This window comes from Chiloscyllium plagiosum, unplaced genomic scaffold, assembly GCF_037043375.1.
Source record: "Chiloscyllium plagiosum isolate Xiang-an unplaced genomic scaffold, Cpla_swu_hap1 HiC_scaffold_52, whole genome shotgun sequence".
Taxonomy (NCBI): Eukaryota; Metazoa; Chordata; class Chondrichthyes; order Orectolobiformes; family Hemiscylliidae; genus Chiloscyllium; species Chiloscyllium plagiosum.
In genome coordinates this window covers 26,328,492-26,343,852 of record NW_028270190.1, presented here as the reverse complement: position 1 = coordinate 26,343,852, position 15,361 = coordinate 26,328,492, and the positions used below count along the sequence as shown (strand labels likewise).

General features: G+C 41.6%; 1 protein-coding gene across 1 annotated transcript in view; it reads left to right on the top strand.

Annotated features, from left to right (window-relative positions):
* The first annotated feature begins 13,627 nt into the window (after positions 1-13,627).
* Positions 13,628-15,361, top strand: part of LOC148134890 (procathepsin L-like) — a 34,803-nt gene continuing 33,069 nt past the window's right edge. The window contains exon 1 of the mRNA XM_087985411.1: positions 13,628-13,932. Coding sequence (XP_087841537.1) covers positions 13,823-13,932 — 110 coding nt within the window. The 5' untranslated portion in view covers positions 13,628-13,822. The remainder of the gene's footprint in view (positions 13,933-15,361) is intronic.

Genomic DNA, 15,361 nt, shown 5'->3' with positions numbered 1-15,361 from the left:
TACCTTTATTCATTTGGCTGGAAGATCTTCCTGTGTCGTTTTCCTTCTTTTTTTTTTTACAGCGAAGATATTTCATGTCAAACAAATACCTTTGATACTGAGTGTTTTTGATAGACAGTCTTTCTCGACAGCAGTTACTCTCTTGATGACAGTTAATCTGTCTAACTTCGAACATGTCTTTTTTTATAACGTAATCAAGAGTCTGGTGCTGGAAAAGCATCGCCGATCAGGCAGCATTCGAGGATCAGGTGAATTGACGATTTGGGCGTTCGCCCTTCATGAGAAATGAGGCTTGTTGGCTGGGTGACTTAGAGATAAATGGGAGGGTGTGAGGCTGGGACGAACGTGCGACACTGCTAGATGTACAGGCCAATTTTTGTCGAATGTGGACAGATACTTTGGGGCCTTGGACGAAGATGAGGGAGTGGTGTGGGTGTATATTTTGCAATTCCTGTGAGGGCAAGGGAATGTACCAAGAGTGGGAAGTGGGGTGTTTGGGGGCGTGGACGTGACGAGGAAGTCGTGAAGGACATGGTCACTCCAGAACACTCATAGGGGTGGGGAGCGAAATATATCTCTGGTGCCGGGATCCGTTTGGAGATGACAGAAATGGTGGAGAATGCTGCGATATATGGGAGGTTGGTGGAGAGCAAGGTGAGGACCGGATGGTGTTCTGTACTTGTTGCAATGGGTTGGTGGGGTACAAGGGCGGTGGGGCGGAAAATGGAGGACATGTGCTGGAGGGCATCGCTAACCAGATGGGAAGGTGAATTGTGACCTTGGAAGAGGAAGGTCATCTGGGATTTTCGAAAGTGGAATTGGTCACCCTGGACACAGATGCGGCGGACGTGGTGGAATTGGGAAGATGGATGTCGTTTCTACAGGACGTAGTTTGGAGGAAATGTAGTCTAGGTAGCTGTGGGAGTTGGTTGGCTTTTAGGAGATGTCCATGATTAGTCAGTCGCTGAAGACAATAATACAGAGGTCCGGGAAGGGGAGAAAGATGTATGAGATGCGCCGGGTGAATTTGTGGTCTGTGCAAAAGGTGTTGGTTATATTGATGAACTGTCGAGCCTCCTCGTTCGATTTGGCGCTGCTACAGTCATCGATATAACGGAGCAACAGGTGGTGGATGGTGGCGGTGTAACTGCAGATGCTTCCTGCCCTGCTATAGTTGCCAGCAACACGCTCTTCACTCTGATCTCCAGCATCTGCAGTTCTCGCTTTCTCCTAATATCAAGTCTCAGTCCAGGTGCTGTTCCTTCATTACTCATTCACAGGATTTAGCTCTTATTTTTTTGTCTGTTACGAGTTACACTTGAGGAGGTGGTGATGAGATTAAATCACTGAGGTCTATGTGCTGTAGGAAAACACACAGTGCTCTTCAGGTGTGTAACGCAGGGTTTGGAATCGGTGATACTGAAGGAACCACAATACATTTCCAAGTCCGGATGCACAATGGTTTGAAGGGGAATATGCAGGTGGTTGGGATCCTATGCATCTGATGTCCATTTGCTTCCAGTTGGAAGTGGTCACGGAGTTTGGAATGTATTGTCTCAGGACCTTTGGTGAATTTCTGCAATGCATCTTGTTGTGACCGAGCATCAGTGGCGGATGGCAAACATATTGATGGATATGAGGCCAAACAACAGGCTGCTTTGTAATAGATGGCCTCCTATTGTCCATTATTCGAGAGTTCTGAGGAAGTGTCACTGGACCCAAACACGGCACACAGATGCTGCCAGACCTTCATATTTCCATCATTTTTTGTTTTTATTTCTCGCGTGTCTTTGAAGCTGCACATATGCAGGCAAATGTGGACCGGTCCATCATAGGCCTGACTTGTGTCTATTAGATGTTGGGCAGGTTTTGGGAAGTCTGGAGGTGGGTTATTCATTGTGAAATTAGCGGCTATGTACTGCTCTTGTAGTCATAGTGTTTATATGCTTTTTTTTTTAATGTGAATTTGATAGAGAAAATAGTTCCCGATTGGATTAGGAATATCAACTGAATAAAACTAGTAAAATCAACAAATATTCCATCTGCAGATTATGTATTCTGAATGGATGAAGTTCTTTTATATTGACAGTGCTTCCACGCTAACGGTGATTGCCTTTTCTTTTTAAAGCTTGTTCATATATTTAATATCAAGGATGACATTGGCACTGTACAACTCAGACGATCACGCAGCGTCTGGTGACACTCAGTATCCTAACTGGGCAAATTAATATGTTTTCGGGTTGAATAAAAAAAAAACTTGACTGTCTCAAGGTAACCTTGAGCGAATGTTTGCATTGGAGTCCCAGAGCGCAAAAGTAAAACCAGAATAGAATCGTTCGTTTTCATTGCTGTGTAAGTAACTGTAGCATTGCACAGCAGATCAATCTTGGGCTTTGAAAAACCAAGATTATTTTTGAACGAATTTCCATTGAATGAGAAATGCAGAGGATGTTTCTCATTCTTCCTTTATATTTTTCTTGTCTGTTGTGAAAGGTATCTTTTACTTCAACTTTTATTTGACTCTGGTATGGAACAAAAATAGCAAGTCCTTTGCTGTTTCTCGGCTCTGGTAGTTATTTCTCAAAATGAATCTTAGGATTTTTTTTTCTCGAAAAAACTTTGATACAGAAAAAATAAATATAGTCTGCAGTGGGAAACGCAAACAGGAATTGCTGCAAACACTCAGGATGTCTACCACCATTTTTGGAGAGAAAGCAGAGTTAGTTTTTTGGATCCAGCGACACTTCTTTGAATATGTGTCTAAAGTTAAAAATCAGGTAGGAGCACAATCACCCGATGAAGAAGCGTCGCTCCGAAAGCTAGTGTGCTTCCAATAAAACCTGTTGGACCATAACCTGGTGTTGTGTGATTTTTAACTTTGTACCAAGTTTGTCCTTTTCTCCGAATCGTGAACATGTGTGTAATGGATAGTTTAGACTTAAAAGATCGAAGAAGTTTCATGAATACAGTAACAGTTACAATAGTCTCAGATTCACCTAGGAGGAATACTATCATCAAACCTTTTTTTCCCGTTACTCTACTTCATGGGGAACTTCTTGCATTGTTAATTTATACCTTAATCTTCGTTCTTTAGTTTAGTTTATTGGCTGGTTGACAGCTGCTGGTAGCCACACCGAGTGATGCAGATCTGCTGGCTTTCATGAATGAAACTTTTGTGTTGGAAAATCTCTGGTGACAGGGTCCTCTTATGTCCTTTTCTCCTGCTCCTTGTGTGAAGTTGTTCGTGAAGTAAAATGAACTTTTAAATGGAAAACGTTATATAACAGGTCGAGTCAGAGTCATTGTGTGGAGATTTAATGTCGAAACATAATGTGAATATCTCAATTAGTTCGTTATTACTCAGACCCAAATTTTGCATAGATTGAGCAAACAAACCAATGCAGATTGGAATGACCTCATACGTCACTTTGCTGTCACGCATTTGTAATTTGTACTGCTCAGGTGCAGTTTTGTAGTACATCTGAAATAGTGTGCAACCCAGAGATTTCGATGAGTAAGGGATTTTAGACACTAGTTTCCTTTAAGATTTGTCACTGTACAGCTGAGCAGAAGTTGAAAGGAAATTGATGTGTGCACTTCTCCATCCTAAAAAAAGATGTAGATGAGATAAATAGCAGAGCATCTCAGAAAAATGGTGATAGATTAAGTTTTTTTAATCTCAGATATCTTTTGGCAATTTTAAGGCTTTGTATATATTGGTTAGGTTTAAGAAATTTAATAATTCTCACTGACACAAGTAAGGTCTATTAGTTGTCAATTAAGTAACAAAATTAAAGGTGGATTCAAAGATAATGGCAGTGCAGTTAATGGGTGTGATTGTTGGGTGTGGGATGTCTTTCATGCAGAGAAAAAGCATCTCGCAATATTCACCTTAGAGTTTATGAGCTGTTGGTTAATCGGAAGACACTGTGGTGCACCAATGTAATATTACTTCGATACATTATTTGAATTGGCATTCAGAGAATTTAGAACAGGGTCTTCCAATTTGGTCAGTGCTGAGGTACTGGAGGGTGTAGCTGTGGTCGAACTGTGAACCCAAGAAGTGGCGGAGACGCCTCTTTTTCTGGTGTCCAGTCGATCTTTGGTATTTGCAACATATTGAGAAGAAGGCGAGGACTGCAGGATTGTTCAGCGGACTGCCCACTGCGCTGTAATACAGGGAGGATTTCACATCTGGTGCAGAATGAAGTGCAGTAGCATTACGATATAACATGGTGAAGGGTATTGACAATGTATTCTGTAGAAATTAACAAGAGTCAAGAACACACTCTTGCCTACTCGTTGACAGGGCTTGCGACAGCTGCTCATAGCTGACGAGCAACGTCCAGCGGAAGTGGAGAATTCAGTCATCGTGAGGTTGACATGTCAGCATGTACGATGAAGACAGAACAAGGAAGATGTTCTGCACACTTATTGTCAGAAGTATGGCACGAAATTAAATGGCCGGACGTCACAGATAACAGTTGTTTGCAAAAGTGAAATCTGAAAAGACATGGGAGATAAAATGGGCCAGAGTACAAAATAAAGTTAAGAAAACTAAAAAAAAAAGTAAGAGACAATTGTGAAGACTTTGTGCGAGTTGTGGTGAACATTTATAATCGGTGAGATTAATTTGTAACTCAGTGCAGTCGAACGGCCTCCCAAAGTCGGATGAATAAAGAGAAAATAAAGGGTTCTGGATGTTGGAAAAATGAAACAAAATCAGAACTCGTTGGAGGAACTTCGCAGGCATGGCTGTATCTGTGGAGAGGAAACAGATTTAAGTTTTTGAGTTGAGTGATGCCAACACTGGTTTTCATCTACAGATGCTGACAAAACTGGTGATTTTCTCCAGGTATTTTATGATTTTTTTCGTTCGATTCTGTGCTTTCATTAAAACTGGAGAAAGAAAATGTATAATTCCATTGCTCAGTGCGATCTAACGACCACTGAATAGTGGGATGGATATAGACGAAGAATATGTCGGAGCTTGCAGCTATAATTTAATATTATCTAGTAGATAAAATGGAGCACTACAATAACTCAAACATTTCCTGGGATAGTAATAGTTAATTTCCTCTGTGAGCTGCACAATCACACTGAGCTTCCTCACGCAACGGGCATTGTGCTGACATACCAACGACCAGTCTCGGGAAGTGAACGCCATGCACAGATTGTGGGGATCCACGCATCAAAAAAAAAGGGTAGAAGGAGTATCAGTGACATTATCAAAGGAAGTGAGGGATTAACTTTCCAAGTGTGTATTAAACAGAATTGCCTATCGTCGGTAAAGGAAGCTTTGCAAAATGATTTGTGCTAAATGGATTAAGTCGGAGAAAGTGAGGACTGCAGATGCTGGAGATCAGAGCTGAAAAATGTGTTGCTGGAAAAGCGCAGCAAGTCAGGCAGCATTCCAGGAGCAGGAGAATCGACGTTTCTGGCATAAGCCCTTCTTCAGCCCTTTCGTGAAGAAGGGCTTACGCCCAAAACGTCGATTCTCCTGCTACTTGGATGCTGCCTGACCTGCTTCGCTTTTCCAGCAACACATTTTTCAGCTCTAAATGGATTAAGTGACAGTATGGGAATGTTTCATGGAATTCAGAATGATGAGATAAAATGAGGATGAACATTTCCGAGTTAAGAATAACCAACTGAGGGTGAACAGACATCATTGTCTCAAGAACGGTATTGTGATGGTTAGAATGGAATGTGTGGTTAGCAGAAAACAAAAACAGCAGTCCAGCAAAGGGCTACCTTCAAAGTTGAGATGAATTTGTTACATTCAAGGTATAATCTCTCAAAAGGGAAAAATAATGAAAAGAAATCCACACACCAGATGATGAAGAAGCTACAAATTAATTTAGAGAAGGAAAGGTTATAATCATAACCAATGAAGAATACATTTCACCTGTTAGACTTTGTCTCCAATATTCAGTTAACTTTCCAGATGTGTTCTGATTGGTTTGTACAATGACAATGTCAATGCGAACATACATCGCATGCAAACCTCAGAAACACTGAATGGGGACAAATACTTTATTCTGGCTTATTTCTACCAGTTCTGGACAGTGGTCATCCTCACCCAGTGACTGCCATTTTTTTATACCCACCCTCACTGCATCATGCCCTATTTTGGGAGAAATTATGTGGAAAATATCAAGGCAATTCCTGTGACTTGGTCTTCCAATGATAAGCAAAATCAAACATAGGTGTCCTGATACCTGCAGTTACGAGATCCGATCAATTTCTTTTTAATTTGGGAAAGGCAATGATAACGTCATTGCACCTTTACGAATCTGAATTTTGGCTTTCTGCTCAATTAAGTTCTCCATCCTTGATTAGAGATTACGATAATTTCACTTCAAAGATGTTAAGTGAACTGGTCTGTCATTCCCCGATTTTCATTTTTCAGCCTCCTTTAAAAGCAGAGTAACGTTTGCAATTTTCCATTCCAGAGAGACAACTCATGCATCTAGGCAATTGCAGGGACGAGTTACCTCCTCTTCCTGTTTTTCTTTATTTAGAAACACAACTTACCATTTCATGGATACGAAGCTTCCATCGTGGTTTCCTTGTCCGAAAATAGAACCACCCGAACAGTCACAACCATGAGTTTATCGTGCTCCTCACTGACCAGAAGGTGGATTAGAGCACCGAGACTAACACAATGATTGCCGACACAGGACAGAAGCTGGGGAATCTGAGACAATTGCCACAACTCGTGACTTTTCAGAAACTCCGCAAAATCAACAATCTTCATGTCTGCACCATGGTGGAATAAACCACACTCGTGCTGATGTCGAAGCCACAACAACACAACAACCGTCTAACACAGAGCCGTATACTTGATTAAGGTTCCCGTTCCTCGATTATGTTTCTCCTGCAATATCTACTACCCTGCAGCTGCAGTATGTACTGTCTACAGGATGATCTGCAGTGAGTCACCGAGCTTACTCCTTCCGTTACAAACTCCATCACTGAGGAGGCGAGAGCAGCACTGACTTATGTACAATCCCCACGTTCACATTTCCCTCCATACTCTACACCATCCTGGAAATATATTGCTGCTCTTTTGTCAGTGTCATTGCCTCCAGAAGCCGTAAGACCATTGTGGGAGCACCGTCCCCACCAGTAAAGCAGCAATTTCCATTGACGATTCTAGACCACTTTCTCAAGCCAGTATGTGGTGGCTGATATATACTGAAAATACAGCATCGTCGACATCTAATGGCAAATAGTAAAATAAACAGGAAAAAGGAGCTCATTTAGCTGGTGATGTACAATAAGTTTTATCATTTCTCCAAAATGCTAACACCAAAGTATTTATGGAGAAAGTGAGGACTGCAGATGCTGGAGGTAAGAGCTGAAAATGTGTTGCTGGAAAAGCGCAGCAGGTCAGGCAGCATCCAAGGAACAGGAGAATCGACGTTTCGGGCATAAACCCTTCTTCAGGAAGGGCTTTACTCATTCCTGAAGAAGGGCTTATGCCCGAAACGTCGATTCTCCTGTTCCTTGGTTGCTACCTGACCTGCTGCGCTTTTCCATCAACCTATTTTCAGCACTGAAGTATTCATGCCCTGTTAAGTCTGAACATACCACAGCGAATGAGTCTTGGTCTGTCCCTTGCCTTTCAATTTATCAATGAAGACCGGAAGGTGAGTGAGCGAGTGAATGAGTGAGTGAATGAGTGAGTGCAGCTCCAGCAAATAACAACTGGACTCCTACATTATGTGGACACAGTCTTCCAGTAGGGTCCACATATTCAGACCCGTAATTGGGAATGTAATGAACGTGTCAAGAGCGTTTACGTCAGTATACTGCTAAAATATCCAATTCCTCCCAAAAACAAGCATGACAAGCAGAATTGTTTGTAATGTGAAAGATTATTACATTCGCTTCCTTTTTGTTTCTGAATTATATGTCATCTCAGTTAAAGGCAATGCACAGGTTCACAGGAACACAGATCTAACATGTAATTGTGACATTAGGTACTCGCTTTCGTCACGATATTCATTCGTTTCCATATTTGTAGAGATAGTGTCAGTACTAGGCAGATTGTGTAGACAGGTTACACTTGAGTGTCAGCATTCAACAAGTCCCTCGTAGTCCTACTGTGGAGTAACGATCCACTGGCCTGTTGCAACATTCGCAAACAATCCTGTTGAGTAACACAGGAGGAGATGGAGGCCATTCACCACAAGTCGTCTGTTCCACCGTTGCTGAGATAAATTCTTATTGGTTATTGTAGTTTAGAAGAGTCTTCAGAAAGATAATCAATTGTCATTGGTCACACTTTCAACCTGAAATTTCAAAACCCAAAGGAACATACCATTCCATTCTGTTACAGAATTTATCTTATTTTCATAACATGATCTCCAAGCTGCAACATACTCTGCGTTGCATGCTCGGCTCTGTGCTTATCATGGGATTCCGAACAGGTTTACACTTTCAATGATGCTTATAGATTTGGTTGATTGAGTTTTTCCTTAAAAGCAATGCTAACGGAATAGATTCTGACTTCATCTTTCACAACGTTAACGAAGTTTCAGAGAGTCATACAACATGGAAACAGACTCTTCGGTCCAACTAATCTATGCTGATTGTAATCACGAATTAAATTAGTCTCATTTGGCTGGCCCATACCCCTCCAAAAAGTTGTATTCATGTTCTTATCAATGTCATAACTGGATAGAATCCAGAAGTTAATCCTGAAATAAGCCTGGATATCAGGAGATACTGCATAATCCAGACTACTCTCAGTTTACCCTTTTAGCTTGTCAATTGCATACTGTCTTGGGCAGAAAAAACATATTTTCCAAAACTTAGAACTCTGTTATATCAATAAAAGGTCAAAAGGGATGAATTTGATTATGTCTGCGATGGAGTCACCACGGACTCGATGGGACCCATGCTGTTTCCTCTCTCTCACATATTGCTCCGATTTGCTCACATAAACCAGAAGTTTACAGATCCTGATATAATGGGGATGAAAGAACCGAAAGCAATGTCGCTGGATTCATAGATGACACAAAGATAGGTGGAAGAATATGTCGTCTTCAGGAGGCGGGAAGGCTGCAGGTGGACTCGGACAGCCGAGGAGAGTGTGCAGAAGTGGCAGATAGAAATGAAAGTGGGAACGCGTGAGGCTGTGGACTTCGGTATGAAGGGTAGAAGTGTAGGATATGAGTGAATACTCTTGTCAGCTTAACATTCACGTTGACTTCATAATTCGGAAAGCAAATGCAACGTTAGCATTCATTTGGAGATGGCTAGAATAAAATATAGAACATAGAACAGGAGAGGCTTTTTGGCTCTCATTGCGCAGAACTGTTGAGCGAACCTGAAGCTTATCTGTCGTTTAATATTTCATTTTCATCCACATGTCAATCCATTGTCAGTTAAATGACGGTTAAGTAGGTGAGTCTACTGTTGTCACAGGCAATGCTTTCCATGCCGCTACTTCACTCTGAGGAAAGAAACGACCTCGGACATTTGTCCTGTATCTGTCACCCTTGAATTTAAAGCTACTACCCATCTTGAGAGCCATCAGAAACAGAGGAAAGGCTCTCAGTATCTACCCCAACTAAATCTCTGATTATCTTGTCTATCCCTATTAAGTCACCTCTCAACCTTCTTCCCTCAAACAGTGTCACATCCCTCACACGATCTTCCCTCCATACCAGGCAACATCCAAATAAAATGCATGTGGGAATGCTTGAGAGTGGGCATTTCGGTAGGAAAGGTAGAAGTTTAGTAGACGAGTGAATACGCTTGTCAGCTTAACATTCAAGTTGTCTTCATATTTCGGGAAGCATACGCAACGTTAGCATTCATTTGGAGATGGCTAGAATAGAACATAGAACATCAAACAGGAGAGGCCTTTTAGCTCTCATTGTGCAGAACTGTTGAGCGAACCTGAAGCTTATCTGTCGTTTAATATTTCATTTTCATCCACATAGCGTATTCGCAAAATTACTAACACTTTCCTTTATGCCCGCATTCTGAGTCATTCATAAAAATGAAAACAGCATTGGGCTCAAAACTGATCCTTGATGTAAGGTACAAGACTTGTAACGGAACTGTAGGATGAACAATTTTCATCAACTACCAGCCACTGTCTTTTTTCAGCGAGTCAACCCAACCGCATAATCATCCGAAATCCCATGCCTCCGTATTTTGTGCAACAGCCTACCGTGGGGAAACATATTAAACATTATGATGAAATCCATATACACCTTAACAACCACTTTACTGTCATTCTCCTGTTTTGTCCCCATCTCAAAGTATTCAATAAGGTTTTTGTGGCACGAACTAACTTTCATGAAATCGTGTTGACTCTCCCAATCAACTTATTCAGCTGTAGTTGATTAGAAATATAACCTTTCAATCTCAACATTTTTTTTCTAACACTTTACCCAGAACCGTAGTAGGGCTCACTAATGTGTAATTACCTAGCCTGTCTCTGCTCTCCTTCTTGAAGAAGGGGACAACATCTGCCATCCTCCAATATTCTGGCACTATTCCTCCAGGCAATGATAAATATAAGAGCAGGGGTTCACTTCTGAGGCTTTCTGAGCCAAGGTCTGACGGCATTGGAAATATTGTGAGCATTTTTGTGTCTCTATCTAAGGAAAGATATGTTGAGCTTGTAGGGCGTTCCCAAGAGATTCACAGGAATAATCACAAGAACGAAGGGCTTGTCATATAACAAGGGATTAGAGTATCTGGGACTGTGCACAATTGCGTACATAAGGATGATAGATTCAAAGTTTGTGCGAAGATTTGTAGCTCGGGTGCTCGTTATTGTGGTTCTGTCTGCCTGTTTTTCCTGTTATAGGACAAACAGGAAGACAGCTAGCAATCCGCATACATGAACATCAACTAGCCACGAAACGACACGACCAGCTATCCTTAGTAGCCACACACGCAGACAACAAGCAACATGAATTCGACTGGGACAACACTACTATCGTGGGGCAAGCCAGACAGAGAACCGCCAGGGAATTCCTAGAGGCATGGCATTCATCCACAAACTCCATCAACAAACAAATCGACCTGGGCCCAATATACCAACCACGACAGCGGACAGCTGAAACTGACAACCGGAAGCAGCAGGGACAGACCACGATAAACACCGGAGGAAACATCAAAGAAGCGATTCGCAGGAGGCTCCCAAGCACTGATGATGTCGCCTAGCCAGGGGACGAAACGTTTGCAACAAAAACTTCCAGATCGGAGAACAGAACCACAACAAGGATGATAGAGAATATCATTGGAACTTACAGAAAACTGAGAGACATGTATAACGTTGGCATGGTGAATAGTTTTCGGCGAGTTGGCGAGATGAACATTCGAATGCACAGCCTCAGAATGAAGGGACGTCATTTTAGACAGAGAGAGTAGGATTTTCTGCTGGAAGAGTGTGGTAAATCTGTGGAACCCATTTCCGCCGAAGGCTGTTGAGGGAACGGCATTGAGTGGAGTGAAGACAAAAGTAGATTGGTCTATGATTCGCAACGCCATCAAGGGTAAAGGGATGGAGTCAGGACATCAGGGTCGAGACGCTCTCAGCAATGATTGAATGGTGCAGCAGACCCGATGGGCTGAATGACCTACTTATGTTCCTATAGCTTACGAACTTGTGGTCTAATGCGATAGTGAGGCAAAACACACGTGCCCACTTGCAAATATAATTTAACAAGTCACCCTACTGGGTACCTTTCTTTAAAATGTAACCTTGCCCCTTACAGTTCGGGCGAGTCATTGTTCCAATTCCAGCTTTGGACGAAGGTCATCTTTTTAAAAAATTCTCTACGCAGTAGTTTACAAACAAACAGAGAATGATTAGAGAAAATAACCACCTCGCAGTTTCCGTGCTGCGAGGAAATCCCCATTACGAGTTTTCTGAAGGCCAACTGTTACTTTCATTTTATATCTGTCTTCGGCTGAAATCTGCTGTCCAGTGATACATGAAAGTAATAGCAGAGCTAGGCAGCTCTGAAAAGTCACTGTCTGGTTCGTCAGATGTGCACGGTCTTAGTTAAACATAAGGAGGTGGCAATGAGCTTAAATCACTGCAGTCTATGTCATGTAGGGAAACCCGCAATGTTGTTCGGCAGTGTAATCCATGGTCTTGACTGAGCAACACGAAATGATCCTTTATTTTTCACCTCTCATATGGCCCCTGCTCCCTCTTTTGTTTTAAAGTAACTTGCTTTGAGCTTCTTTGGAGGTTTGGAATTCTGAGGAAGAATCACCCGTTGTGAAACTTTAACTCTGATGCTGTGATATTTGCTGAAAGTTTTCAGCAATGTCTGTTTATATACTGATATTCTTTTGCCAACTTAATAAACCAATGCAAAAAATTATAAAGCAGTGATACTCTTCCGAAAAAAACCGAGGAAATCAAATCTAACATTGACAAGCGTCTCAAAGCTGCAGCACTGACAATCACAAATTCTCTCGTGCTCCATCTTTGATTACCCAGAACCCTCAGGTGGTACCTTGAAAATTGTGGCTCCTGCAGTCCATCTCTTTCAGTTTGGAATATGGATTCAAACCCCACTTCTATAACCGATGGACTTTCAGTTCAATCAGTTATAAGACTATTGATGAAATTATTTCTCCAATGCGAGTCTCATTTGTGGTGATCATAAAAGGAATCAATTCCTCTCGTGTAAGTTTCCAGACATGTAGTCTGAATATTGGTCAGTTTCAGGGGTCAATTTGAGGGTTCAGTTGAAAGCCAACCTTGTTTTCACTTGGTAATTATAATGTCAACGCTTACAAGACTATGGATGAAATGTTAGAAAATGGAATCAGAATAGCTAGGCGGTTGTTGTTATTTTTTACTGGCAATTTGGAAACGGCAACAATTCGTTGTCTAACCGATAGTGCCACTAAAATTGGAAGATTATTTTGGGAAACATGGAAAGTTGTTTACTGGTCATTATGAACTTGGTCTGTCCTCATGATTAAGGCATGGCGATGTCACGCTGCCCCTGGTAACACCATCCTTATCCACAGGGGGATCTAATTGAAGGTTGATGCAGGGTAGAAGGAGATTTATTCCCCTTTTTGTTCCATAAAAAAAAATGTTTGATGCTGACAGTTAGGTGACACTTCGATCAATCTCCCCTTTGCAATGCTGACGATCCTCCTTCATCAGCAGTGGTTTTTGAGATGGTGTGGTGGCTCAGTGGTTAGCAAGGTATCTCCAAGCGTCAGTGATCCCTATTCGCTTACAGCCACAGGAGTTTTCATGTTCTGCCTGCATTGGCATGGTTTCTTCTTGGTGCTTCGCTTTCCTTCCACATTCCAAAAATTTGCAGGTTCAGTAAATCGGCTATGCTAAATTGGCAATAGAGTTTAGCGATGTGTCAGTTAATTGCATTAGTCAGGGATAAAGTTATGTGTGGTAGGGGAATTGGTTTGGGTGAGCTACTCTTCAAAGCGTAGTTGTGGATTTGCTGGTCCAAAGGGCCTGTTTCCACATTCTGCGAGTGCAACCATTTGTGGAAAATAAAAATGTTAACAGAAAAAGAGGACGTATCATATGATCACATTGGAACACAGTGTTCTTTTAAAGCTTGCGATGTTGGAAAATTCTTAAGCACTTCTCCAAATGATTTGCACTAACTGATTTGAGCATACTTAAAAAGCAGATAACACCAGTTTATAGAAATCTAATCTGTCAGACGTTAACCTGATGTTGTGTGATTTTTAACTTGGTCCACCCCAGTTCAATACCAACTCCTCCACATCAACATTTGAAATCATTCATAAGATGATTTGTCCTATTTGTTAATCAGAGAATTGAAGGATGGATTTATATTGGAAGCTGTGTCGATATAAAGTCGCACCACTGACACAAATTCAGAACTCAACTAGTTTGAGGGACAGCTGTACTTCGATGGACAAGAACACTCAAAGGTGAGTTTACTCATGCAAGGTATTATTTTCCTTTTGGACTTCAGTGATGGGTCGACAGATGGACCAGGACAGATTAGGAATAGAATATGATGTTTCATATGAAACATGGGATCGTGTCTTTCAGATTTGTGATTTGAAGTGTATCCAGCCACGATAGAGAGAGTTGTGAGGCATCCTCAACCGAACTATCCCCGATTCGTTGAGGGGCTTTTCTGATTTTTGCCTCAGTCTGCTCTGTCATTTTCCCTGATCTGGGAGGTGATGGAGTTCCAAATCCTCCCATTCCTGCTCTGTACTAACTGACAGTGGTTAACAGGTCGCAAAACTGGACATATTCTTACTGCACAGATTTAACCTGGGAAGTTTCAATCTGGATATTTCAACATACGTAGCCTAATCATTTCATGTCGATATTTTCCTTGATAGTTGTCTACTTTTAACGATAGTAACTATTATCTACTTTTTGACAAATTTCCAGTTTTGAATCTTTATTTTAAAGGTAGATTTGTTTGGATCAGTGTGGATATTTATGTCTAAGGGATGTTACGTCTCAGGTTGAATCAGCTTCAGCTGTGTTCAGGTAAAGCAATATGAGATGTTCTGGGATAAGGTGCTCATTCAGTGAGGGAGTACAGGAGGAAAGAGTTCTATTTAATGTCACGGTAACCAACATTTTAAGATCCCGTGAATATCGGGTCTCAGTCCATTTGTTATTTCCTGAATACTCATTCACAGGATTTAGGACTTATTGATTTGATTGATGCTTATTGTCCTTTCCTCTTTTAAACCTGAGGAAGTGGCGATGAGCTTGTTAAATGCACTATGCTATTAGGAAGTGTAATGCAGGTTTTGAACTCAGTGACACTGAAGGAGCAATGTTTATTTCCAAGTCAGGTTGTTGTGTGCTTTAGACGTGAATTGCAACTAGTGGTATCCATCTACAACTCCTGCCCATGTCCTTCTAAGTTGAAGTAGGTGTCCAGTTTGGAATGTGTTGTATCAGGATCTCAGGCAAATTTCTGCAGTGCGTTTTGTAGACAGTACATGTTGCTGGTGCTGAGTATCGGTGGTGGAAGGCATGCATATTTGTGGAAATGTTGCCAACTAAGTCGGCTGCTTTTGCATGAATGGTCGCAAATTGTCAAATATCCGTGGATTCTCAAAACGTGTTTCGGGGCACAAACCATAACATGGATTTCACTGTACAGATGCAGCCAGATCTACGTTTTTCCTGCAACTTCTGATTCTTTTTTTATTGAGAGATTAGATGTTATACCGTGTGGAAACAAGCCCTACGGCCCATCAAGCCAACACCAACCCTCCAAAGTACAACCCTAAATTTATCCTTTCACCCAACACTTTCGGGTATTTAGCATGGCCAATTCACCTAAACTGCACATCTTAGGACTGTGGGACGAAACCGAAGAAC